Source organism: Chrysemys picta, chromosome 2 (genome assembly GCF_011386835.1).
Source record: "Chrysemys picta bellii isolate R12L10 chromosome 2, ASM1138683v2, whole genome shotgun sequence".
Lineage (NCBI taxonomy): Eukaryota > Metazoa > Chordata > Testudines > Emydidae > Chrysemys > Chrysemys picta.
In genome coordinates, this window is record NC_088792.1 from 81,272,509 (window position 1) to 81,299,543 (window position 27,035).

The 27,035-nt window shown below is 43.8% G+C and overlaps 2 protein-coding genes across 9 annotated transcripts in view; both read left to right on the forward strand.

The window, feature by feature from the left end:
* The first annotated feature begins 1,842 nt into the window (after positions 1-1,842).
* LOC101953593 (collagen alpha-6(VI) chain-like) overlaps positions 1,843-27,035 on the forward strand; it is a 268,888-nt gene continuing 243,695 nt past the window's right edge. For 3 of the 8 annotated variants that reach the window (XM_065583591.1, XM_065583598.1, XM_065583597.1), the window contains exons 1-3: positions 10,134-10,428; positions 24,414-24,509; positions 26,374-26,982. In XM_065583591.1, the coding sequence (XP_065439663.1) occupies positions 24,443-24,509; positions 26,374-26,982 (676 nt within the window). In that variant the 5' untranslated portion in view covers positions 10,134-10,428; positions 24,414-24,442. Of the gene's footprint in view, positions 1,871-9,838; positions 10,429-19,197; positions 19,396-24,413; positions 24,510-26,373; positions 26,983-27,035 lie in introns of those variants that run through there. The other 5 variants (XM_065583594.1, XM_065583592.1, XM_065583596.1 and 2 more) reach the window with 5 other exon arrangements.
* On the forward strand, positions 15,925-18,563 carry LOC135981377 (SRRM2 protein homolog rsr-2-like). The gene is made up of 2 exons (XM_065583605.1): positions 15,925-16,997; positions 17,939-18,563. The coding sequence occupies exons 1-2, from the start codon at positions 16,607-16,609 to the stop codon at positions 18,466-18,468; spliced, it is 921 nt and encodes a 306-aa protein (XP_065439677.1). The 5' UTR covers positions 15,925-16,606; the 3' UTR covers positions 18,469-18,563.

The following is a 27,035-nucleotide window of genomic DNA, read 5'->3' on the forward strand; positions in this document are numbered from 1 at the left end:
GGAGCCCTGTGGACAACCCAGGCAATTTAAAAGGGGTCCAACAGCCTCATTTGACCTGAAGATTTGCCTTATTCACTGTCCATCCTGTGCAGTGAATGGTTCTGTGGAAAATATAGCATATGCTCATATAATCAGTAGTTTCACTTAATTCAATAAATTCACTAGAAACAACATATCCAGCATGATGTACAGAGGCTTACTTTGGAATATAACACCCGTAAAACAGAGTTGATTATATTACAGCATAAAGTTTCCAAAAGGCAAAACAAAAAAGTTCAATACTGTAAAGATTATTGTTTTATCTCAGATATTTACATGGTAATGATTTGCAAACCTGTTAAAACTTCCTAAATAAAAAAGAGTGAGTTATTTAAAAAAATAAAGTAGTACTGGACTGAATCCTGGGTTCATTGAAGTCAACCTTTGAAATCAAGTCTCTCATTGACTGCACTGGGGCCAGGATGTACTGGAAGAAATAATGCTGCAAGAGACAGGAGGTCAGGCAGCTTGACCCATGTCTTTTTTCTGGCTCTGACTATAGTATTTGGCTCTGTAACCCAAATTTACATAAAATCTCTAATGGTAAAAAAAATGTATTCATCAAAATGTTAGCCTACTGAGTATCATTTCCTTTCTGCATCTCTTCTGGCTATTCAGTTTGTTAGATATATTGGCCAGATTTAATACACACATGTAGATTTCTCTTATAAGAAAAAAAGACAGTTATGCAAGTCCACTTGGCTCTTAGAATCAGCTTCTTAACTCATCTGTCTCCCCACATCATTCCCCACTTTTTTTCTGTTTTACTATATGAAGTTCATACTTCTTGCCCTCACTCTTAAGGTGTCTCACAGCTCTACCTCGCCCTACCTCTCCGGCTCCTTTTCTTTCTTATCTTGTCATCTCCTGCCTCTCCCACTCTGCCAACAATGCAAACCTCATCTTTCTATTTGTCAGTTTTTCCACAGCCATCCCTGTACCTTCTTCCGTGGCACCACTTGCAAAGAGAACCCCTTCCTGGATTAATTCCTACTGCCACTACTCTCCCCTCCTTCAAATTCTTCTCACAACCTATCCTTGCTATGATGCCTACAAAAAATCAGCCAGTGAATGATGGTTTGTGCCCCAGTTGGGGATATAGGATTTCATTTAGTTAAAATAAATTAAGCATAAAAAACTAACAAAATACTTGTTGTGCAACAGCTCGCTTAAATACCTGTGATAGTTACCCTTGTCCTTCCTCTCTTGCTTTTGATTGTCATACTTGCAGTTACATCTTGTCTCAAAGTCGTGTGTGTGTGTACTGTGCCTAGTATAATGCGGTCATTTGGGGCCTGGAGAAAATATTTCAATAGAGATAACAACAAAGAACTCACTACTAATATAGAAATTAAATGGTTGCTCCCAGTGTCAATTAATTTTTAGACGTTTTAATGCTGTTAGCCAAAAGGAAATGTTTTCACAGTCTCGGATAGCCATGCTGTCCACATTTGAACAACAAATTAGGCAGGATCTTTCTACAAAATAAACTCATTAGCAAATATTTTGCTGTGGAGATAGAACAGCTGCTGTGGTCACAAACTTAAAAGCCTGGAAGTGATTGTACTCTAACCATTAAACTGAGAACTTCTGCCTGTGCAGGGGAGTCAGGGAACACAGTTTCCTTCAACATCATAGCTTATGGGAAGTTCTGCTCTCCCTGTCATCCCCCGGTTCCTATTCCTGAAATTGATACTTCATTGGCTGCCCTAGCAGAAGCTGCTGCATATAAATGAGCAACGTGTCAGAGGGCACTTTCATATCAGGAAAAGAAAGCTCAGTATCGGGTCACAAAAAGCAGAACTACTGGTGCAATGGGTCACTTGTCACTGTAAGTCCATAGCTCTTGAGGCTTCAAAGGCTATTTTATATCGGTTCTTCTGTCGTGCTCATCGCTATAGTATCTAAGTGCCTTCCAGTAGTGTATAGCACAACTTGACTGACATCTGTGCCATGTTGTTTGTTTTCTCATTCTCTCCTCAGCGGTAGAAGTGTGTGCAGGGAGTGTCTTGTTTTGGTAGGGTTTGGTTTGTTTGTTTTAACATACATGTTGCTATGTGCTTGTAAGAGAAGGCAAGGGCAAAGATAAGGGTCTTGCGCTTGGAGCAGAAGTGGTGAGATCTGTGAGGTCCTTAGTTCCTGTGAGAGTTCATTCCACTGTCTCAGACCAGCCACTGAGAAAGTTCTGTCTCCTGCACAGATGAGCTTTACCCACAATCCACTTTAGTTATCTAAAGTGTGAGAAGAGGTAGTTTTGCAGAATGAAAGTTAAATTTTGTCCTCTGTTTTATCTGTGTGGTTCGCATTGGTTTCAAATTTGGTGGTTTAGCTTAATGTGCATAAAAACTAAGAAAACATGTGAAAGTACATAAAACATGCACAAACAAGGTAGATGAACAAAATGTCATCCAAAAAACCCTCAAGTCTGTTTAGCCTTATTTATAAAGCAAATTGAGCATTTGTGTTGAGTTGTGCAATTCTTAGAATTAATATAAACTTTGAGATATTTTCTCTAGTTCAAGTAATTGTGGGTGGTCTGAGCTATTGGACCAATGGTGGTCACCACTAAACTCATGCATTCCCATTCCAATCAGTGCAATTGCATGGGTGTAAATGAGGACAGAATTTGGCCTTGGAGAGTAAAGCTGTAAGACGTATGTAAAACCTGTTGCTAAGTGAGATTTCGGATTCTGTTGTATTAATGGCATCAGAGAACATCAAGTTTGAAAATTACACAGCTCCACCCAGGTGCTTGATTTACTTTGGAAGCCTAAATAGACTTTTTTATTTAAATATTTTCTTAGGTGCTGTTTGTCCGAACTTCGGAAGTGAGTGCCTTTGATTGCTTCACCCCTCCATGCAGAAGGGAAGGTAGGGCTGTAGGAGTGTCTCAGAGCTGCTATGTAAGAAGAACCACCTGCAGTCTGAAGTGGCGCCAGTGCCCTCTACCATTTACCTCCCAAACATAAAGAGAGATCATATCAGCTTTGCTAAATTGTCACCAAAGTTTCCCAACCCCAAATAAAAATGACTAGTTCAGCCTGTTGGATCCAGAAAACTTTAGTGAGGATTTTGCAAGGCTGCAGTTAGTCATCCATACTCTTCATGTCACTGCTGCCTGGCGAGGAGAAAAGGGGAGGCAGGGGAAGTGCTGGCGGTTGTGGGAGAGTTGCTGGCTGGTGGGGATACAGGAAGGAGATGGGGAGAAGGTGCTGGAGCTGCCTCAGAATGCACAATGCTCCTCATACAGGGGCTGGTTTCCGTGTTTTGGATCAATGGAAAGAGTCCCATTGACTTCAGCAGGCTGTGGATTAGGCTCCTATAGCAGTTCTGAGATCCTCGTACAGCCCACCTCCAGTATTCCCAATTCTAGCTATGTTTTGAGAGTCTCTCAATATTTGGTTTGGCTAATGGTTCTGATGAATTTCTGATTTACAGAACTACCAGCCTTTGTGGGTCAAAAGTCATGAGTCAAGCTCCAAAAATTGTGAGGTTCTTTTTTTAATTGTGTGTTGGCTTTCCAATATTGGAACAGTGGGAGTGAACTTTTCTCCACGGCCATGAGGGCTAGAAACTCAGCTTTATTTTTTTAAGTGAGATTCTCGTGCAATCATTTGATTACGTGATTAAAGCAGCTGCAGCTGGGACTTTAAGTCAAAAAATAAATATTGAGAGACACACATTAATACAGCATTGCCAATTCTTGTGATTTCACCACGAGTAATATGATTTTTGGCTGTGGCTGGAGCCAGTCTCAATATGACAGGAGAAGGGACAGCTTTCATGGAGTTTCCAGCTGGCTCAGGGGCAAAAACCCCTCTGATTGGCTGCCCTCCCCCAATCAGGGCTAGCACAGGAGGCTGGCAGAGCTGTCTTCCCTATCCTGGAGAGTAGACAGGAGATTTTTGGGGAGGGAAGCAGAAGAGGGAGCAGCTGATGATATTCTCATTGCGGTGGCCTGGGAGGAAGAGGGAACTGCTGGAGGTGCCCACCCTCCCCCGAGGATTGGGAAGCAGAGAAGGGAACCCTGCAGCAGCTGCACCACGCCCCTGCCTCGGAGAGGGACACGATGAACCACTAGAGGGACAAGAGATACATTGGGAGGGGCAAGGGGTAGATGTTGAGTTGGGGACCTAAAGTTGATGTAGGGGTTGCGGTTAGTATAATTAGTTGAGGGATGGACAGATGTGGGGCAGGGAACAGAGAAGAAAAATCAATGAGAAAATTGGTTTTGGGGGAAGAAACTAGAATCTCCGGACCATCAGGCAGTAGCCAAAGCTTCACATCAAAGGCCAATATCACCTTATGTGCTATGTTTGGGAGAGCTGGGATCACTAACTGTCACACAGAGTGATTCACAAGTCAAAAGACAGACCAAACAACACAACCTAATTTTTAAAAGAAGTCATGATTTTGGGCCTTGTTCAGAGTTGCCAACCCTCCAGGACTGTCCTGGAGTCTCCCAGAATTAAAGATTAATCATGTGATGAAACCTCCAGGAATACAGCCAGCCAAAATTGGCAACCCTAGCCTTGTTGGAATTAATTTTCCTAATAATTTTACTAAGGTTTACCATGACTCAGATTCCACACAAGCATTCCTTTGTTAGTCAAAGGCCACATGGTGTTGGTTACATCCAAAATATCAGCTTAAATATTTACACCCTTATATGCTATATCTATAGCAACAATACAGTTATAAGCTTCTGCCAACAAACTTACAACAGGATCAGGAGGTGCCTTCCCATCATGGCATGACTTTAGAGCAGGTAAGAAAAGGCCTGACAAAGAATGGCTAGGATACCTTCCATTTTACACACTATAACAAACACGTGATGTCACTGCTGGTTATTGGACCTTATTTAAAGCCAGCTGAATCACTTTAGGGCTGCACTCTGCTCTCTTCAAGGTTTGTTTTTTTCCTTATCTCACTTTGCCATATTTCCCCCTAATTACTAGGCTAAGCATTTCTCTATAATAAATTAAACAAACAACCATATAACCAATTATTTACTGCACCTGGTGCCCAATTAACCATGTTTTCTTTATTTGTATTACTTCATCTCAAACCTTCAATAAGATAATGCTGCTTTTCCAAAGAGTCACTATACGTTTAACACAAATAACCCTCCTTTCTCATGATTTCTTTTTGCTCACATGCTTTGGGCCTATTGCTCATGCTAATATCCAAACTCAATTTAAAACCATCATTCACTCAGGCCTAACATGGGTCTATATTCCTACAGGCCCAGCTAATGATATTTTGGAGTCTAACTCTTGACTTTTTGAACTTTTGGGGTTGACAATACTGATAACATCACTCAAGTTAGCAACAGTGGATTTCTGCCTTCAGACCAGTGACATTTTGTCCTAATCCAAAATGGCCACCAACTCCAGTTGCTATCAGTGGGACTGACTGCCCTCAGCATGGTGGCTGCCATTTCCCTAAAGCCTTTACACATCAAAGCGATGCTGCCCCCATTAAAGATGGTCACCATCTCTGATTGTTTCCTAGGGGACTGAAGCCAGGTTCCCACAGGGAAGTCACGGTGACTCCTTAGTCACTATGTGGGGAACAGGCAGGGGACAAGAGAACATGAACAAGCTGGAAATGAGATTGTGGTGGTGGTGGCCATAGGTGAGTGTTAAGAAACTGTACAGGAAACTGAGGAGTCTGAGGGAGCAAGAATAAGGCTAAGGAGATGCAGGAATATGTTTGGAATATGTGGAGACTGAGGGGGTGCAGAGGAGTGTAGAGAGCAGGCAGCAGATTGAAAGTGGGTTCAAGGCACTGAGGCAGATTGAGGGGGACCCAGCAGAGCATGGGGTCAGGCTAAAAGGTTCAGAGGTATGTGGGGGCAGGAGGAGCCTGAAGGGGGGGCAGGAGAAAGTGGCATGGCAGAGAAGGAGAATATGATGGGTAGGAGACTGAGAGGGGAAAGAGAAGAAATTAGTAGGTGTAGGGTATAGGTGGTGGACAGGAGACTGAGTGAAAGGTGAGCGTGAGTGAAGTGGCTGGCTATCCTGTCTAGTTAAGGAGGGAGACTGGCCTCCCAATTGTACCATATTTCATTGTAATTTTTGCCGTGGGGTATTTAAGGCTCATGGTTGTGCTGCTACACCTAGGCTAGTGGTGTTCTGCGGCTGGTACAACAGTCAGCAGAAGCTAGTGAGAGAACAAGAGAAGACACCACCAAGCAGCACACGTCCTTGGATATGTGTGTGTGGTGAAATCACCATGAAGAGGACTCAGGCACATGCTGGTAGCACCTCTTCTCCTTGGGCGTGTGAGAGGAGCCGCTACGAGCCACTATCTGCTGCCGGCTCGTAGCCGGAGGCAAGAGGAACAGCAGAGCTGGGAGCACTCTGTGGAGCTGCCCTCCACAACCACTGTCACTGCCTGAGGCAAGTCCACAGGCTGAGAGGAGCAGCAAGGAAGCCTGAAGAGGAACTGAGCTACCACTGCCTTTACTGTTGCTGCTGCTCCCTGAAGGATTTGCAGGTAGTTTCCTGGCTCTTTTGGGGTCGGGAATGGAGAGCAAAAGTAAGAGAGTGGGGGGAACAGGAGGCAACAACGGGCAGCAAGGGGAATAAAGGGGAAAATAGGACTGGGGAGAGGGGGGGGCGGGGTGCAAAGGATACTGTTTGTGAGAAGGACATGGATAGAGCAAAGGGGTTCTTTGGTTGTGAATTGTGCCATAACTGATGGATTTCAATGGTTCTTAAGTATAAAACATGTTTTGGGGGATGTTTTTTCACTGTTTGAGTCCAAATAAGCCAGTTTTGCAATTTAATTCAGCTATTGAGAAAAGAGCCCTAAAAATCAGGTTTTATGGTTAAAAGCCATTATAATCCGTCACTTGCAGCACAGCGGGCAAAAAAGCCCAGGTGTTTCACACATTGGTCATTTGTCATGTATTTTGATGGCTTGTGCCACATATTGGCAGGTTGAGAGGTTTGCTTGCAGCCCTGGCCCTCCCTTTTTTGCATGACAGGGAAAAACTCCAGGAGGAGCTCAGAGGTGATAGCAGGGAACAACCTGCGCTCTGAGGCAGTTCCCAAGAGTGGTTGACACAGGGCTGCTCCAGGCTGCACTGCTCCCTGAGGCCTCCAAGCAGCCCTTGAGAGAGATGCACTGGATTTAGCTCAAAGCAGCAAACAATACTGTTGGGAGATTAGCAATGAGAACCCTTCCCACACCAACCTCAGTGAACACTGAGAGAGCAGTAGGCTCTGAAGGACCAAAATAATTTCCTAATGCAAAATAGAGTTTAATAAAAAAAACATTTTTTTGTGGGGAAAATGTAATTTAAATGACTGTATGGGAAGTTTCTAAACAAAAGGACACTTTGCATGTAATTTTGAATTGAATTTTTTGTTATATTCAAACATGTTGGTTATTATTTGTGTTGTCCCCTCTTTGTCCCCTTTTCATTTTTGCCACTGAATGTAACAGAATGAATAATTTCCAGCGTGTGTATTCCCCACTTTTTTTCCTCCCGACTCTGTAAGTTTTCAAAATTTCTCCCAGCTTTGAAAAAGTTAAGAGTGGCAAAAGGAAAAATAAAACACTGTAAATCTGCCCCTCTGTAACATCTCCAAATGTCCTTAAGTTTTAGTGGGAAAAGGAAAAAGAAAAAAAAGAAAGGAAAAAAAATTAATTAAGTAAAACAAACCTGTAGACAACATTCATTCATTTGATTGCATTCAGTGGCAAAAAAGAAGAAGGGCTGGAAAAGTGTGTGTGGGGAGTAAACATTTAAAATTTTCATATTAAAAACTAAATCAAAAACAAAATGTCTGACGTGAATCAAAACAAAAAAATCAATTAGAATCTAAACAAAACAAAAATTTTGATCTGAACCATTTTGAAAATTTCTCACAAAAGAGTTAAAATAAAAAGTTTGTTTGAATTTTTTTACCACAGGAAGAACAGGGGTTTCTACCAGTTCCAGCTCAGTCCCCTTCCGTCCAAGTGCTGGTTACCTCTTCACCAGCATCATGCCCCTGCAAAGTGACAATTTCAAGTTATGGCAGCACAATTTGTTATTAAAAAAATAAAATAATCAAAAGAAAAATATCCAGAAGGTCCTACAATCCCATGACAGACTGCCTTAGCAGTAGGCTTGGCAGAATTTGATTTTCATTTTTTTTATAATTTTGACTTTCAGTGTTTATTTTTAAGTATTTGTTGATGTTTATCTATTTAAATATTCACAGTTGCACAAATACAGTAAAAGCTTTGTTATCCGGCATGTTGGGGGAATAGAGGGTGCCGGTTAGTCAAAAATTCCAGTTAACTATGAGTTATACTTACCAATGGGATACCAATTTTCAAAGAATTAGAATACAATAAAATGAATAAAGTATAAAATAGTATACAGGTACTCACCAATCCAGTAGTAGTACTGCACTGCAGAGTGGTTGGTTTCTTGAAGCACTTAGGTGTATACAGGTAAAGTTTGCTATACAGTAGGTTATCGTGTGACACTACATATCACTATGGGCAGCGCATGGCGTGCACCCACATCACTAAAAATACACTTAACACTAAAACTCTACTGAACATAATTTAATCTTTCTTTGGTGATTCAGAAGGCACTTCAGGATCTTGCAGTGCCTCAGGATCATCATTATCAACATCAATTATCATTGTAGGTGTAGAAGGTTGGATTGAATCTGTAATGACCCTATGACACACCCTGGAAGCTGCTGTTTTGAATAAATCCCTGATATCAGCTTGCCTACTTGTCTTCTGCCTCTTTTGCATAAAAGCAGAGTGCAGAATGGGCAATTGCATAACCTCCTTGGCAGTATACTAGTCCCTGTTACTAGACTGAAGATTTGTATTAGTAGATGTCAGAAATGCCGGTTAATAGAGCTTTCTGATGGATAAAGTGCCAGTTAAGACAGCTTTTACTGTATATGGCTTCTAAGCATTTTTTTTAATGTGTATTGATTGAAATTTTCAGTTGCAGAAAATTAGGGGGGAGGGTCAGACAATTATTTAATGACAGTACATGTTGAAAAAAGGAAAACGTTATAACAGTTAAAATGCAATTTTTCAACACCATACATCAAAATATACAAAGTAAATAACCTTAAATCAAACTCTAAGTTCCCAAGCAGCATTTTTTCTTACTTTGCCTATCTGTGCATTTTGATTATTATCAGTGGAAATATTTTTTTGGGGTTTGTGTGTGTGCGTGCGATAAAATCAATGTTGAACAACAGTTACTGATTAAAAAAATCTCCTCTTTCCAAGCCTACTTATCAGCTTAGGGCACATTCACTTTCAAATAAACGTCTAGTTTTGGCTTTTGTTATCCACTGTTGGCAACTAGTGTGTCACACTCTTCATCATAGATCTCCTCCTCCTCCTCCTCCTCCTAAATTCCAGCTTAGGTTTGGGGCACCAGAAGTATGTTGTAGCAGGGCAGTGTAGCTTACACTGCTGCTGCCCTTAGTGAACCTGTTTTGTGAATAAATGACTTCAGTCTCCCAGGGCTGCCAATTCCATACCCTTCAATAGCACTCAATTTAAAAATGCCATGCATGGGATGCAACTGTAAAGTATACTGCATTATCTATCTGTCTACCCACTTTTTAAATGGCCATTTCCTCACTCTATATGTGGGAAACTTTCTCTTTAAAATTATTATTACTAGAATACACAATAGATCATGGCTATCAGTTTCCGACGAATTTCTGTGGTCCAGCAGGATATACTGTTGTTTGTATAAGTTACAAATAAAAGCTGGAAGAAAGCTGGAAAGTGCTTTCCAGCTAATTATCCCTTTGTGAGCAGTCCAAAAAATGAGTGAGTCAGTTGGGGCAGAAAATTCACTTGGTACATCATTAAGCCAGTGTTTCTGCATCTTTGCAGCATTACTCCCTAAAGAGGGATGAGGGTCACCTCATTATCCTGGCAGTAAAAAGAACTTGTGATAAGAAGCATGGGAAGGGATTACTACAGATAAATTAAGAAAACATCAGCACCCTTTCTAAGAGCTGCTGAGAAAAAAACCTGCTACTCAGCCCTCAGCTGCAGCATTTACAGGAATGACTGATGCTCAAAGTGAAAATCAGGTTAGTAAGAAACCCAGGAGAGTAATGAAGACCTGAGCTTCACCCTCACAGCTGCTGCTGCTGCTGCTGCTGTTGCTGGAAGTGAACACTGAAGACCAACCTTCTTCACTGTGTGAGGAGAGGGGAGGAGATTATTTCTGGTGGTTTGGAAGCTTTTGAAATATACATATTTTAATTGTCATCATGGGAGGGCTTTTTTGGCAAACTACTGACAGCAATGCTTTTAAAAGGGGTTCAGTCTTTCCTGAGCCACCTTGGAGGGTCTAAAGTTTTGAGCTGATAAACATCTTCCCTTTATGTGGTAAGTATCACAAGCTGTCTTCTGAGTTACAAGGAAAGCTACAAAATTACATTTCACTCTGTGGCAAGTTTTGCATTTAAATATACTGTTAGTCTGAAATTTTCACTCTGAAGTTTTAGTTATATACAGATTTTTCTCTAAAATCTCTTGAACTTTGATTTGTATATAGATCTATCAGTATAATCTTTTTCTCTCTCCCCTTATTTATATCATCATATATAGCCAATGTGTATATATATTTCAGTTTAACTTTTTAACTCTGAATTTCCTGAGTATGCAATGCTTGTTTTTAAGATAATTACAACATTCTTGTAATGTTTTCGACTCTTAAATTACTGATACATTTGCGCAACCCTAATGCCAGATAAATGTTTTACTTTTTTTTTTTTTTTGTCCACAACTATAGTAAAGGGGAAGGATGGTCCAGTGGCTGGGGCACTAGCGTAAGATGTAGGAGACCCTGCTTCAATTCCCTTTTCTGCCATTGACCTCCTGTGTGACCTTGGGCAAGTCACTTATCCCCTCTGTGTCTTGACATCCCCATGTGTAAAACTGGAATGATAACACTTCCTCAGAGGAGTCTTGTGGGGATAAATACATTCAAGACGGTGACATATTTTGAGGTTTACAGATAAAAAGGGCTGTATAAGAAATAGGCATTATTATTAACACTCCATAAGGCATCCACTTCTTTCTCCATCAGATACTCATAAGCCATATGTGCTTCTTTAAACATACTCACACTCTTAACACAAAAATCAGCCTCTGCGATGGTAAGGTGGAATGATGTTACATGTATACGGCTGTATGAAAGTCAGATGTGCCAGTTTCTTGATACAAAAGTGTATGAGGTTGAAACTAAGATTTTGTGGCAGAGCACAAGTTTGCTAAAATTGGGGTACAAATGGCTTTTCAGTATCTGCTAGAGCTGGAAGTGAAAGAGTTATTGATGATGTTGAAGGGTATGAGAAAGTGGCAATGAATGCCAGAGGCTTTTCCCGTCATATCTTATTTCAATGATTTTAAAATTTTGGGTGAGTCTGACGTGTCCTGCTGCAATCTTAACTATGATGAAAGTTTCTGCTTGTGTTAATGTATTGTATATAAATCTATACATATACACACTGTACTTTTTGTATATTAAAAGATGCTGGTTTGCAAATGAAGGTATTCTATCCTTTGAAAATCTAATATTCCCAAGATAATTTCATTCTTATTCTAACCTGGATATTACACAAAACTCGAGCATTTATTATTTTTTAATATTTTACTTCTACAAATCAATTTAACATACAGATTATGAAGAGTTCCCTAGGTTTGTCTTATTTATAATCACATTTTTTTCTATTTATGTTTTGACTTGAAGATATTGAGGCATGGTAGTAATTTATATTTGAGAAATTATTGCACTAGAACAGCGGTGGGCAAGCTGTGGCCCGCACACAGCGCGTCAGGGTAATCTGCTGGCGGGCCATGAGACAGTTTGTTTACATCGACCATCCACAGGCACGGTTGCCTGCAGCTCCCAGTGGCCGCCGTTCACCATTCCCGGCCAGTGGGAACTGCGGGCAGCCGTGCCTGCGGACGGTCGATGTAAACAAACTATCTGGTAGCCCACCAGCAAATTACCCTGATGGGCCGCGTGTGGGCCGTAGGTTGCCCACTACTGTACTAGAAATATATGCATCTAAAGGAAGGATTTTTTAACCTCCTCCAGTAAATGGATATATTAACCTGATGACTTTAAAGGCAGGGATTACTAGGTTCCTCAAAAATGCAATAAGACTTGATATTAAAAAGTGACAAGTGTGTTTTGCTTTTCAGGTCTTGCTAGGTCAGTGGTTCTCAACCTTTCCAGACTACCGTATCCCTTTCAGGAGTCTGATTTGTTTTCCATGTTTCACCTCACTTTAAAACTACTTGCCTACAAAATCAGACATGAAAATACAAAAGGGTCTCAGCACACTTACTGAAATTGTAGTTTGTACTGACTTTGCTAGTGTTTATGTAGCCTGTTGTAAAACTAGGCAAATATCTAGATGAGTTGATGTACTTCCTGGAAGACCTCTGTGTATCCCCAGGGGTTGAAAACCACTGCTCTAGGTGATCCTAAAATTGCCGTGTTTACAAAGAGCTAGACTTTGTCCAGGACTGCATAACCACTCAGGGGAACACGATTTCCCTTATGCCTCTGTCTGGATCTGGGCATGGAAGGGGAAAGTGATAATGTGCTTGGTTTGCTCTCCCAGAGTTAGATGTGTGTAGAGAGCAGAAAGAAATACAGGCACGTTGGTGTGCCAGGCCAGGAGTATAATTTACCCGTGATTGTAGCTGAGTGGTAAAAAGCAGAATCCCCAATAGTATTGTTCAAGCATTTTGAAATAGTATTGAATGTTTGCTATAACATTACATTGCCATCATCATTCAGTATAAAATGTAGTATTAGAAATTAACGACCAGCCCCCTTTCCTCCATTGCATTATCCCCCCTTCCCACTACCTGCCAGAAGCTCCTCCTTGGGTGTATTGCGAAGAATGGGCACCGCAGGGGCTCACGGGGAGGGAGGTCCCATTCAGGAGAAGGAGGGACCCATATTAGTGGCGTCGTTGCATACCTCTAGAGAAAATGCAGAAGTTTCCCAGAGGGGCAATTTCCTTCCATCACTTTCCTTGCCTCATCCACCTGGAGGCTTTTACTGCTCCAACTCCCCTTCCTGGAAACTTTTTTCTACCCCTACCCTTCCATTGTCTTCCTGTTGAAAAAGTCTGCCATTACATCTGCCCCCAAAACCTAGGTCACCAAAGGTAGGCCCCAGGCAACGTGCACTATGTGAGACTGCATTGTTTGCACATTCCTAGGAGGAGCAGTTCTGCTCTCCTGCTGTGCAACTGCTTTCCCAGTAGGTATCTATGATTATAGTAACAGTTTCTTGAAACAGCATTTACTTCCACTTCCTGCTTGAACCCCTGTGGTGAATGGTTTGTTGGTTAGTTGGCATGTTTATGTTTTGTTTCTTGTAGAGATGTGCATGCGTGGCCAATGGCAGCCTGGTTCCTGCAGAAGGAACGTTGCCACGGGGTGGAGGGCTGCCAGAGAAGCAGGACCAAGAAGCCACCCCTCTGTGGGATGGGAAGCTTACTTTTCCCTGTAGTTCAGGAGACTCTCTGGGGCTGAGAGGCAGCACCCTTCCCTTCTTGATGGCTCTCCCGATCCCTCCAAGTGAGGGGACAATTCAAAGGTTGCCCTGAGTTGAAGTTGAAATTTATTGGCCCCCCTCTCTCCCTTCACATGAGCATTTCTGGGGAGTGTACACTTTGGCTCTTTGAGTGTAGATTTCCTGATGTGATAGATACAAGTAAAACCTTTGTCCTTACGGCTTTATCAATCTGTCGTTTGGCTCTCCCATTTACCTGTGAATTTTATTTAATTTCTCCTGCTTCTCCTTGTGGAAACCATCAACAATCAGCAGAGTTATGTTGTGGGGAGCAAAATTTAGCACTCTGTGATGGAGATTGCTGCAGCAGATTGGCTACTCCCATTATGGGGTAGAATATCTCTTTTGCCTGATGTGACCTTAAATTAAAATATTTTCAACAGCAGAATCCATAATTGTGCCATGTGGAATGTGCCCTACTTAAGCCGTTCACAGACTCCTTTTTTTTTTTTAGGAGCTCCATTAACTGTTTTATGAAGCATTTGCAGTACTATTTTTATACTGCAACAATGTTAAATCATAACTGTCCCAGAACCACAAAGCAGAAGTGATGGGAATGAATCCACCTATGATGCTATATTCCTGAATTCGGTACAATATTTTTTAACAGGAAAAGGCAGCGCATGGAGTTGGGGGAAACATTTCATAGATTGTTTTTCTTGGAGTTTTCCTGTAAAAAAAAATATGAAACAGGCTTTGGCTAGTCACTTCCATTTTCAAAGAAATCTGAGTAATGTTTGGCAACAAAATTTTAATTAAACAAGCCTTCACATCTGTCATAGTATCACACTTTGAAATTCATGATCAGTTTACTCTACAGCAAGATGTTTTGCATAGTTTCAAAATATCACATAGATAGATAGATAGATAGATATAAAAAAAATCTGGATCATGGACCTATTTTCACACATTTTGAAACTATGCATAACATCTTGCTGTAGAGTAAACTGATCAAAAAATATTTAAAGAAATGGTATTCTATTATTAACAGTGCGATTAATTGCATGATTAATTGCAATTAATTTTTTTAATCACGGTCAGGAGCAAGTTCAGGTAACTAGAATTTAATTAGGGCTGTCGAGTGATTAAAAAAATTAATCATGATTAATCATGCAATTAATTGCACTGTTAAACAATAATAGAATACCATTTCTTTAAATATTTTTGGATGTTTTCTACATTTTCAAATATATTGATTTCAGTTACAATACAGAATACAAAGTGTACAGCACTCACTTTGTATTTATTTTTTATTACAAGTATTTGCACTGTAAAAACCCCCAAAAGAAATAGTATTTTTCAATTCACCTAATACAAGTCCTGTAGTGCAATCTCTTTATCATGAAAGTTGAACTTAGAAATGTTGAATTATGTAAAAAAAACTGCATTCAAAAATAAAACGTAAAATTTTAGAGCCTGCAAGTCTATTCAGTCCTACTTCTAGTTCAGCCAATTGCTCAGACAAACAAGTTTGTTTACATTTGCAGGAGCTAATGCTCTCCGATTCTTGTTTACAATGTAACCTGAAATTTCGAACAGGTGTTCCCATGGTACTGTTGTAGCCGTCATCGCAAGATATCTATGTGCCAGATGTACTAAAGATTCATATGTCCCTTCATGTATCAACCAACATTCCAGGGGACATGCATCCATGCTGATGATGGGTTCTGCTCGATAACGATCCAACGATTATCTGAGTCAGATGCCACCAGCAGAAGGTTGATTTTCTTTTTTGGTGGTTCGGGTTCTGTAGTTTCAGCATTGGAGTGTTGTTCTTTTAAGACTTCTGAAAGCATGCTCCACACCTCGTCCCTCTCAGATTTTGGAAGGCACTTCAGATTCTTAAATCTTGGGTCGAGTGCTGTAGCCATCTTTAGAAATCTCACATTGGTACTTTCTTTGTATTTTGTCAAATCTGCAGTGAAAGTGTTCTTAAAACGAAAAACATGTGCTGCCATGAAATATATGGCAGAATGGAGGCAAAATAGAGCAGGGGACATACAATTGTACCCCAAGGAGTTCAGTCACAAATTTTAATTAACACATTTTTTTTTTAAACGAGAGTCATCAGCATGGAAACATGTCCTCTGCAATGGTGGCCAAAGCATGAAGGGCTATATGAATGTTTGGCATATCTGGCATGTAAACACCCTGCAGTGCCGGCTAGAAAAGTGCCATGCAAATGCCTGTTCTCACTTTCTGGTGACATTGTAAATAAGAAGTGGGCAGCATTATCTCCTGGAAATGTAATCAAACTTGTTTGTCTTAGTGATTGGCTGAACAAGAAGTAGGACTGAGTGAAGTTTTACATTGTTTTCTTTTTGAGTGCAGTTATGTTACAAAAAAAATCTACATTTGTAAGTTGCACTTTCACAGCAAAGAGATTGCACAACAGCTGGGGTGGCGAACCTGAGCCTGAGAAGGAGCCAGAATTTACCAATGTACATTGCCAAAGAGCCACAGTAATATGTCAGCAGCCCCGCATCAGATCCCCTCCCCCGCTCTCCCAGTGCCTCCCACCCACTGGCAGCCCGGCCAATCAGCGCCTCCCAGGGCCAGTGCAAGGAAGTTTCACGCCCTAGGTGGAAGTTTCGCCTAGGCGAAACTTCCACCTTGCGCCACCCCCCCTACCCAGCTAAGCCCGCCACCCACGCCCCCCCACCAGAAGAGACCCCCCCCCGCGGCAGCTAACCCTATCCGCCACCCGGGGAGCCCGCTCCCCCGCAGCAGCTATCCCTCTCTGAGCTAACCCCGTCCGGGGAGCCCCCCTCCACGGCAGCTAACCCCACCACAGATAGCTCATCAGCACAGGTAACCAGGCAGGCCGATAATCGAAAAAGAGCACCAGCATGGACCATACGGGAGGTACTGGATCTGATCGCTATATGGGGAGAGGATTCAGTGCTAGCAGAACTTCGTTCTAAAAGTCGAAATGCTAAAACTTTTGAAAAAATCTCCAAGGGCATGATGGAGAGAGGTCACAATAGGGACTCAGATCAGTGCCGCGTGAAAGTCAAGGAGCTCAGACAAGCCTATCAAAAAACAAAGGAGACAAATGGTTGCTCTGGGTCAGAGCCACGGACATGCCGCTTCTACGCCGAGCTGCATGCAATTCTAGGGGGGGCCGCCACCACTACCCCACCTGTGACCGTGGATTCCGGGTCGGGCATAGTCTCATCAGCTACACTTGAGGATTCTGCGGATGGGGAAGAGGAGGAGGAGGACGAGCTTGCAGAGAGCACCCAGCACTCCGTTCTCCCCAACAGCCAGGATCTTTTTCTCAGCCTGACTGAAGTACCCTCCCAACCCTCCCAAGCCAGTATCCAAGACCATGACCCCATGGAAGGGACCTCAGGTGAGTTTACCTTTTAAAATATAAAATTTGTTTTAAAAGCAAACGGTTTTTAATGATTACTTTTCCCTGAGGACTTGGGATGCATTCGCGGTCAGTTCAGCTACTGGAAAAGTCTGTTAACGTGTCTGGGGATGGAGCGGAAATCTCCAGGGACATCTCCATGAAGCTCTCCTGGAGGTACTCCAAAAGCCTTGCCACAAGGTTTCTGGGCAGTACATCCTTATTCCGTCCTCCATGGTAGGACACTTGACCACGCCATGCTTGCAGCAAGTAATCTGGTATCATTGCCTGACAAAGCCTGGCAGCGTATGGTCCCGGTGTTTGCTGGCATTCAAGCAACATCCGTTCTTTATCTTGCTGTGTAATCCTCAGGAGAGTGATATTGCTCATGGTAACCTGGTTGAAATACGGGAACTTAATTAAGGGGACAGAGGTGGCCGTTCCTACTGGTCTGTTTGCCTGTGGCTGAAAAATCCTTCCCTGCAGTTAGCCAAGCGCAAGGGGGGGAATTGGCCCTGAGCTTTTCGCGTTTGGCAAGCAGGAATCTTCCCTGATACCAGCCACGCGGTGGGGGGAGGGATAAAGCGATCATCCAGAGAATTGGATGGGGGGGTGGTTAGTTTGTTTTCTGCTGCTGCTGAATGTTAACAGGAAAACCGCAGCACTCTACGGGCTTTACTTGGTATGTGGGAAAGGAGGGCGCAGAAGCCAAAAGACAATGGCTTACCATGGCCGCATGCAAGCCGAATTCTGTTGCCCGGACCTGTGATCTCTAGCAGCAAAGCCACAGGCACTCAATATTAAGAGGCAAAATGCGACCTTGCACAGAAATCACATGTGCTATGTAATGTGAATAGTGTTGATCACCGTGAAAGAGTATAAGCATTGTTCTGCAAAATGTATCTTTTTAAAAAATTCTCTCTTTTTTTCCCTCCCTACAGCAGCTGCAAATTCTTCAAGCCTCCCTCCTCCGTCCCGAAGGCTATCACAGATAAGGCGTCGGAAAAAGAAGACGCGAGACGAGATGTTTGCAGAAATCATGGAATCCACCCGCAGTGACAGAGCTCATCTGAATGAGTGGAAGGACACGGTTTCAAAGTATAGGAAAGAAGCCAGTGAACGTGAGGACAGGAGGGACCAACGTGAGGACAGGATGGACCAACGTGAGGACAGGAGAGACGCTCGAGATCAGAGGTGGTGGCAGGAAGATCAGAGGAGGCAGGATGCAACGCTGGGGCTGCTGCGTGAGCAAACAGACATGCTCCAGCGTCTGGTGGAGCTTCAGGAACAGCAGCAGGAAAACAGAGTGCCGCTACAGCCCCTGTATAACCCTCCTCCCCCCTCCCCATGTTCCATATCCTCCTCACCCAGACGTGTAAGAACGCGGGGGAGGGAGGCTCCGTACACCTTCCCATTCCACCCCAGTGGACAGCCCAAGCAAAAGGCTGTCATTTTTTTAACCTTTTTTTAGTGGCCTTTTCCTTCCCACCGATCCTCCTCCCAAACCCCACCCGGGTTCCCTCCCTCTTTTTATAATCTATTAATAAAGAATAAATGATTTTTAAATGATAGTGACTTTATTTGGTTTGAGAGCAAGCTGGGGGAAGGGGGAGGGTGGGTTCCTTACAGAGAATGAGTCAATAAAGGGAGCGGGTTTTCATGAAGGAGAAACAAAGATATTTCACACTGTAGCCTGGCCAGTCATGAAACTGGTTGCAGCACCATTGAAAAGTACCCCTTGCGGTTTATGTACTGGGTACCCTGGTGCTCCGGTGCCAAGATACGGATATGGGTTCCATCTATCGCCCCACCACAGTTAGGGAATCCCATTGCAGCAAAGCCATCCACTATGACCTGCACGTTTCCCAGAGTCACTACCTTTCGTAGCAGCAGCTCAGTGATTGCTTTGGCTACTTGCATCACAGCAGCCCCCACAGTAGATTTGCCCACTCCAAATTGATTCCCGACTGACCGGTAGCTGTCTGGCATTGCAAGCTTCCACAGGGCTATCGCCACGCGCTTCTCACCTGTGAGGGCTGCTCTCATCTTGGTATTCTGGCGTTTCAGGGCAGGGGACAGCAAGTCACAAAGTTCCATGAAAGTGCCCTTACGCATGCGAAAGTTCTGCAGCCACTGGGAATCATCCCACACCTGCAACACTATGCGGTCCCACCAGTCTGTGCTTGTTTCCCTTGCCCAGAATCGACGTTCCATGGATAGAACCCGCCCCATTAACAACATGATCTCCAAAGCACCGGGGCCCGCGGTTTGACAGAATTCTGTGTCCGTGTCCATGTCCATGTCCTCATCACGCTTGTCACTGCGCTGCTGCCGCCGCTGCCTCCTCGCCTCGTTTTTCTGGTCCTGGCTCAGCATAAACTCCACGAGAACGCGCGAGGTATTTACAATGTTCATGACTGCTGTCTTGAGCTGAGCGGACTCCATGCTTGCCGTGGTATGGAGTCTGCAGTGTTCACCCAGGAAAAAAGGCGCGAAATGGTTGTCTGCCATCCGTTGCTTTCATGCAGGGAGGAAGGGAGGGGTGAGGCTGTACCCAGAACCACCTGCGACAATGTTTTTTGTCCCATCAGGCACTGGGATCTCAACCCAGAATTCCAATGGGCGCGGGAGACTGCGGGATAGCTATGGGATAGCTACCCACAGTGCAACGCTCCAGAAATCGACGCTAGCCCCGGTACTTGGACGCAAACCGCCGAATTAATGTGCTTAGTGTGGCCGCATACATTCGACTTTATACAATCTGTTTCCCAAATTCGAATTATATAAATTCGGATTAATCTCGTAGTGTAGACATACCCAAAGATGCAGGTCACACATCACTGACAGTAGGCCAGCCTTATGTGGCTTGTCCCGCTCCCTCCACTATCGTCCAGTGGAGTGGAGGAACTTGAAGGGTGCAGACTGACATTCGATTCCAGTTCTTGTGGAAAGGAGGTGGGGGATGCAGATCATCCAGGCAAGGAATCTGCACCAACTGCATTTCCCAGCACCCCAGGAGCTCCCTGCATCACAAGGCAGAGAGCTTTTCTGTTAGGGATGGTGGTTCCAAAACAAAGCAGATTCCCTGTGAGAGTGGCTGCAACTGGTGTACAGGTGATGTAGCTTTTAGTCTGCGGTAGTTGCTGCAAAGTGGTTCATAACCAATCTGTGATCTGGGCAGAGGATTTCGTCTCCCATATGCTTTCTCTAGAGGGTAGTCCATTTACTCCCAACTGTGCAGTGGGTCCAGGATTTGGACATATGTGCAGATTGTCATAGTAAGAGTAGCCACAGCCCTTACAAAGCAGACATTGATTAATACAGGAATAAGCTACAAACAAAACAAGCTGGCTTCCATCTGTTGTGGGACCAACTTGCAGGGACTTTCAGTACAGCACAGAGACATCTAGTGGCCAAATAACATACCTACAAGTAAATATCATGACACAGAAGTTAGTATTTCCATAGACAAGTCACTCAGCAACAAGTTGTTACGGACTCACAGGACTCATACTCTCTCTCGGCTCCGAACGGTCCCTGGGAGGAACCCCCTTCAGTCTGACAGTCCTTTTCAGGAGTCCACTGTTTCTCAGGGGTTAAGCTGTAGGCTCCACCGCCTCCTGGGACCACACCTCTCTAAGCATTCAGCACACCTGTCTCTCACCATGGGCCCCCTCAGGGAGTCCACTTGCTCTGGATCCCTGGGGCCTCCACATCCAGTGGGAATAATGCAACCCTGATCTCTAGACTGCAGAGACTCTCAGCCAGCGTAAAACAGAAGGGTTTATTGAGCATCTGTAAAAAGCATAAGAGGCTCTCAGGGCTCTCGGGCCTAACATCCCTCAGCAAAGTACATCTAGGTCTCATGTCACAATGGCATGCAGAGAGCCATTTCATTGTACAGCTACCACTCTAAATCCTTATTCTCATTTAGCTGTTTTTTATTTGTTTAAATATTATGTTTTAATAACTATACAGAAGGGGCACATAAAAACACCCGTAAAACATGAACTCTTAGGAGTTTCTTTATATTAAACCTGAAATGCAGAGAAATATGTAGTTGGAAGGGACAGTGGTAACATTTTAAGCTGCCTTCCATCATTGCAGAGAGCCTGATGTGCAATAATAGTCATTATTATTTGTAGTGATCTTTAGTATTGCAGTGGTATTCAATTACATTATAAGGCAATGTCCAAATCTTGGCAGGCCAACAGATTCTCTCTATGGCTAAAGGGCTCTTCAGGGTTTGCTCTCTAGTAAAAGCACAGCAATTACTGATTCCATATGAGGAGAGATTACTAAGATTGGGGCTTTTCAGCTTGGAAAAGAGACAGCTCAGGGGAGATAGGATTGAGGTCTATACAATCATGACTGGTGTAGAGAAAGTAGATAAGGAGGTGTTGTTTACTACTTCTCATAACAGAAGAACTAGGGGTCACCAAATAAAGTTAATAGGCAGCAGGTTTAAAACAAATAAAAGGAAGTATTTCTTCACACAATGCACAGTCAACCTGTGGAACTCCTTGCCAGAGGATGTTGTGAAGGCCAAGACCATAACAGGGTTCAAAAAAGAACTAGATAAATTCATGGAGGATAGGTCCAGCAATGGCTATTAACCAGGATGGGCAGGAATGGTGTCCCGAGGCTCTGTTTGCCAGAAGCTGGGAATGAGCAAGAGGGGATGGATCACTTGATGATTACCTGTTCTGTTCATTCCCTCTGGGGTACCTGACACTGGCCACTGTCGGAAGACAGGATACTGGGCTAGATGGACCTTTGGTCTGACCCAGTGGGGTCATTCTTATGTTCTTATGCTTTATGTTGCACAGGCACCTGATTAAGCGCCTGATTGAAAGTGTACCCCTTTAAACTGAAATGTATCAACACAGCATAGCTCCAGCATAGCTCCATGTAAATGAAAAAGATTCTAAATGAAATACAGGTGAAGTCCATTTATCCAAATGACTTGGGGGATATCTGATACCTTTGGGCATTGGGATTAAGGGAAATGCTATTTTTAGCTGTAATTTCACAGTGAAATTTCATTCAGTCACTGACCATGATGACAGACTGCGTTTGGAGTCGAAGTTCTGTACACACTGAACTGGAAATGTTTGATACTCACTCAAATAACCAAAATCCTGATGATCTGAATCAGCGGTGTGTCCCCATGCTCATTCGGGTCATTAGGATTTTCAGTTCCCTGGACCTGGGGAGGGAAAGGGGCCAAAGCCATGAATGAGGGTCTTCTGTTTGGTCCACTGGGCACCAGCTGTTCCTTCCTGCTCCCGCACTGGTGGCTCTGCAAAGGAAGCTCCACACACTGGCTCAAGAGTGCCCCAGGCTTCCAGCAGCTCTGGCCCTTGCATTGCCCTGCCAGGCGGTCCCTTTCCCTCCCAGGCTGCAGAGTGTCCTCCAAACCAGCAGGTGCTGGGCTCGGGCAGGGCACTGGGAGGCAGGTCAGCATGGGGACACTGCAGCTGGACTGGGCAGCGGCTGGAGCTGCTGGGAGCCTGCTGCCCAGGGCAGAGCTGGAGCCAGGTAGTGAGGGGGTCCTAACATTAGAGCTCCCAGCAGCGAGCAGGATGGAACAGCTGATGGCCAGCGGGAAGGCCCTCATAGGCCAGATCTGGGCCCCAGGCAGGCCACTGATTGAAGAACACTGCAGTATTTCCTAATGACCCTCATCAAGGGTTAGGGCCCCATTGTACTAGGCACTGTCCCTACCCCAGAGAGGTTGCAATCTAGCAGTTAGAAAGTATGGGACAGGCGAATAAACTGACAAATGGGAGGGGCAGTGAGAGAAGGAAAAACTAACAGTAGAGCCAAGGCCAATGGGAGCTGCAGAGTCGGCGCGCGAGGTGGGGGCAGCACGCGGAGCTTCCCTGATCACCCCTGCGCCAAGCGGCCGCAGGGACATGCCAGCCACTTCCAGGAGCTGCGCAGAGCCAGGTCAGGCAGGGAGCCTGCCTTAGTCCTGCTGCACTGCCGACTGACTATTATGCCGACCAGAGCTGCCAGGGTCCCCTTTCAACCAGGTGTTCCAGTCAAAAACTAGATGCCTGGCAACCCTAAGCCAGGCACATTTGCATAACTCAGCGTGGTCTCAGTAACAGCTGGTTGCCAGCCTAATCAGTCCCAGGTGGCAATGGTTTGTAGGCTTGTATCTTTTAAAAATAGGTTTCAAGGAGGCATCTCAGTGAGAATAAGGTGACGGCTTGTGAATGTTGTCAGAAGGTTCTTCCCCAGCACATGGGAGGGCATGGGAAAAAGCAGGAAGGCGCTTCTCTGACAAGCAGATAAATGAATGCTCAAGGGTATCACTGGCAGAGCGAAGGTGAGGGTCAGGGCCATAATAAGAAACTAGATTTGAAAGGTAAGGGGCCGCTGATTCAGTGGAGAAGGGGAATCCAGTGGAGGGGTACAAAGGGGAAATGATGTCATCAAAATCACCTTGGAAACAATTTAAATAGCTATGAAGTGGGAAGGTTGGAGGCATCAGTGCCACACAGGTGAGATTACAATAATTAATGTCTGCTTTTATGGTGTAGTGGGGCAGTCACCCTGCTCTGATTCAGAAAGGATTAAATGCAAACCCTTGGAGAGGACTGGGACTGGGAGCCAATCAGGAAAAGGCTGGGAGGCAGCCAGTCAGGGCCACCCTGAGCCCTATAAAAGGGCTACAGCCTTGGAGAGAGATGGATTTGGTGGCTGGATAGCGAAAAGGGTACCTTGGACAGCACAGTGCTGAGGAAGGGCAGGAAGAGGAGCTGGGGGAGCTCCAGCCTGGCAAACCCCCAGGCAGAGGCCTTGCTGTCAGGACCGGAGGAGGTATTAGGGTTGTGGGGAGGCAGCCAGGGAAGGAAGAGGCAGCAGGTCCAACCCCCTGGCTGATGATGAGTGGCCACTCAGACTACAGTTTGCCCCTGAGGGAAGGCGCTAGATGAAGACTGGCAGTGGGTCATTGAGGCGAGGTGGGCTTAGGGGATTGGGGTTCCCCGGGGAGGGAAGGACCCCGAGTGTGTGGGCACTGCTGAGGGGCAGTATCCAGGAGAAGGGACACTATGGGCTGGGAGGGACACAGCGCCTGAATTACAGTGGTGAAGATTGATAATGATAAGACAAAAAGCAACAGCAGGAGGTGCTCTGTTGCTGGGATGAGCTAATTCCTGAGGTAACCAGCAGGAGGCGCCGCTGGTGAGTGTATGCCATATTACACATGGATAAAGAAGAAGACAATGTATCCTTTACCATTTTCCTGTTATCTATAGCGCTTTAGGTTCTTATAACAGCATATTGGGATTGGACTACATCTTTCCCAACCCTATAAGTTTCCTTATACTAGTGCATTATGCAGTCATGTTCCAGGGCCCTTGTGATACTTGATATATGGGATTTTTATTTTATTTTTTCCAGAATTAAAGCTTGGAACGTTCATTCATAATATGAAGATGCTGCTGACTTTGTTCCTCTTCCTTATTGGGAGTCAAACTTCAGTAACTCAGACACCTGGTATTTCAGTATCCTTTGTATTCTGTTGTATTATGTGATTTTTTTTCTTTTAAATACAATATTTAGTCCCCAGTTTTCCCAATAAAAATTGAGGTGAAGCCTGAGACTCTTGAGTCAGGATCTCTATACCTTATGAGACTTTGTATAATAGACTGAAACTGTGTTTGGATAATGGAGATGGACATTAGATTTACATATTAGGTTGATCAGTGTTATCGTAAACCTTGACAGACTTATATAGATTAGGGCCAAATTCAGAGGTGAAAATGCAGATAGCGTATAAATGAAGCCCACACATGTAATTTAGTTATTTTCAGGTGGCTACCTGGTATTGAATTACTCAGCGTGTGCAAAAGGAGGATCCATCCTGCTCCCTACTCACATGGGTTCTGTTGGGGTCACTGAGATTCTATATGTAAATTCTGCAGAACTGGGTCCTTAGTATAAATCCCAGGCACAGCGAGAGCTAAATTGTGGCATTGTATGTGGTGTAAGTTAGGGCAGAATTTGGCCGTGGAGGGGGCCAGATCAATGTGACTGATAGGGTAGGCGTGTTGCACAATTTAGAGAAGTTGTCAATAGGAAAGTTGCTCAGGAGGAAAGTGAGGCCCAAAGTTGCAAGTTCCTCTGAGAAAAACTGAGGGCTTTCAACTCCTATTGACTTCAGTGGAGGTTAAGGATGATTAGCAACTTGCTGGAGGCAACCAGCACTTGTGACAGGCAGGTAACTAAGCACAGAGGAATCAAGACAGAAAGAAAAAGCAACTTTTGCCACTTTGTGGCATACAACACAATGAGACTCTGAAGAGGGTTGCACACTTAGTCCACAATTGCCATAGGATTCCATATGGGAGAGAATATTCATTCTCAGGAACGTGACAAATGTCCTCTACTGTAGTGTAGGTGTAAATTAAAGTAGGAGGAAGGGTGCTTTATTTTAACCCTTCTGTTAATCACTTAAGGCCGTCTGGATCACTGACATACCCTTGAGATCTACTGTGTTAAGGTAAAATATGACTGTGCCAGTGAAGAGTACAGGGATGAGAGGAGAAGGTGACATTTCTCCCCATCCAAACTGGAGTAAGCATGTAAAACTGCAGCTCCTCTTCTCTCACCCCAATACCTTGACTCCTCCATAAGAGGTAGTCATAAGTAGTTGTCTCAGCTCTTCTTAGCTACTAGCACTGGGAGTTGGGGCCAAAGGATAAGGATCTGCCTAAATGTGGATTTAGGGCTCCACCTCCATCCCAGCCCTCTGCAGTGGAGTTAGTATGGAGATTCTTTTTGCAGTGCACAATTCCTTGTAATTCCTGAGCCTAAGTGGTTCAGGGGACTTTGCATGGATCCTCCACACTAAGGGTGAACTACACTGTGCCATGTGCTGAACTGAATGTTAGCAAAAATAAACCAGAGTGCATTGTGCATTGTGCCTGTAGTCACCACCCCATAGTCACAAACATGTGAAAGAAGTTAGCACTTAGAGATATTTCTCTAACTGGAAACACTAGATAATGTGTGTCCTATTCAGTAGAAATTAAAAAATATATATTTAAACTTCAAAAAGGAAGCAAGCATCCAATCCCGAGACGCACTGAATAGCTACATTTCCTGGGAAGTCCTCGGGACCAAACAGATGCTGAGCACCTGTAATTTCCTATCTTTGTAATCTTTCATGATAATAAAATAAGCTTAAAATATAAGAGAGAATTCTTGGGCTTAGAAGGATATTTTTCAGCTTTTGGACATTTTATTTCTGGATATCTCTGGATAAATTCTTCTGTGAAGCATTGCTTGTATCATCAGAGTATTGTGGAGATAAAGGGTAAGAAATAAGTAATAACATTTAACTTTCTGATTTTTGCAGCCCCTACATCTGCAGATATTGTCCTTTTGGTTGACAGCTCTAATAGCCTGGGAAACAAGGCGTTCCCCTCTATGAAGTCTTTTATTAGCAAAATGATCAGTCATTTAACAGCGACTCCTAACCAATACCGTATCGCACTTGCCCAGTACAGTGATGATTTGCACGTTGAATTTCAGCTGGACGTCTATAAAGCAAAGAACCCAATGCTGAATTATGTAAAAAAAAATGTTGTATTCAAGGGTGGTTCAGTAAAAACTGGCAATGCCCTTCGAGAAGTTCACAAGACCTTTTTCAAAGGACCAGGTAGTGGAAGAGACAAAGAACGAATTCTGGTAGTCTTGACTTCAGGGGCATCAGAGGATGCTGTAGTAGAGCCTGCCACGATCTTGAAAAGTGACGGGATAAAAATCATAGCCATGGGGATTCAGGATGTTTCTCCTCAAGAACTGCAGTCAATGGCTACATCTCAATTTTCTTATAAGTTTCGCACAGTGAGGGATCTCAGTATGTCTTCTCAAAACCTGACCAAGATCATCGAGGATGTTATTCAAACAGATATTAATGTCATAATACCAACAGATATAATTGCAAGTGCTCCTGAGAGAGAAGGTAAGGAATGCAAGGCTGTGAAAAAATTGTGATCATATTGGTTGGAAGAAGTA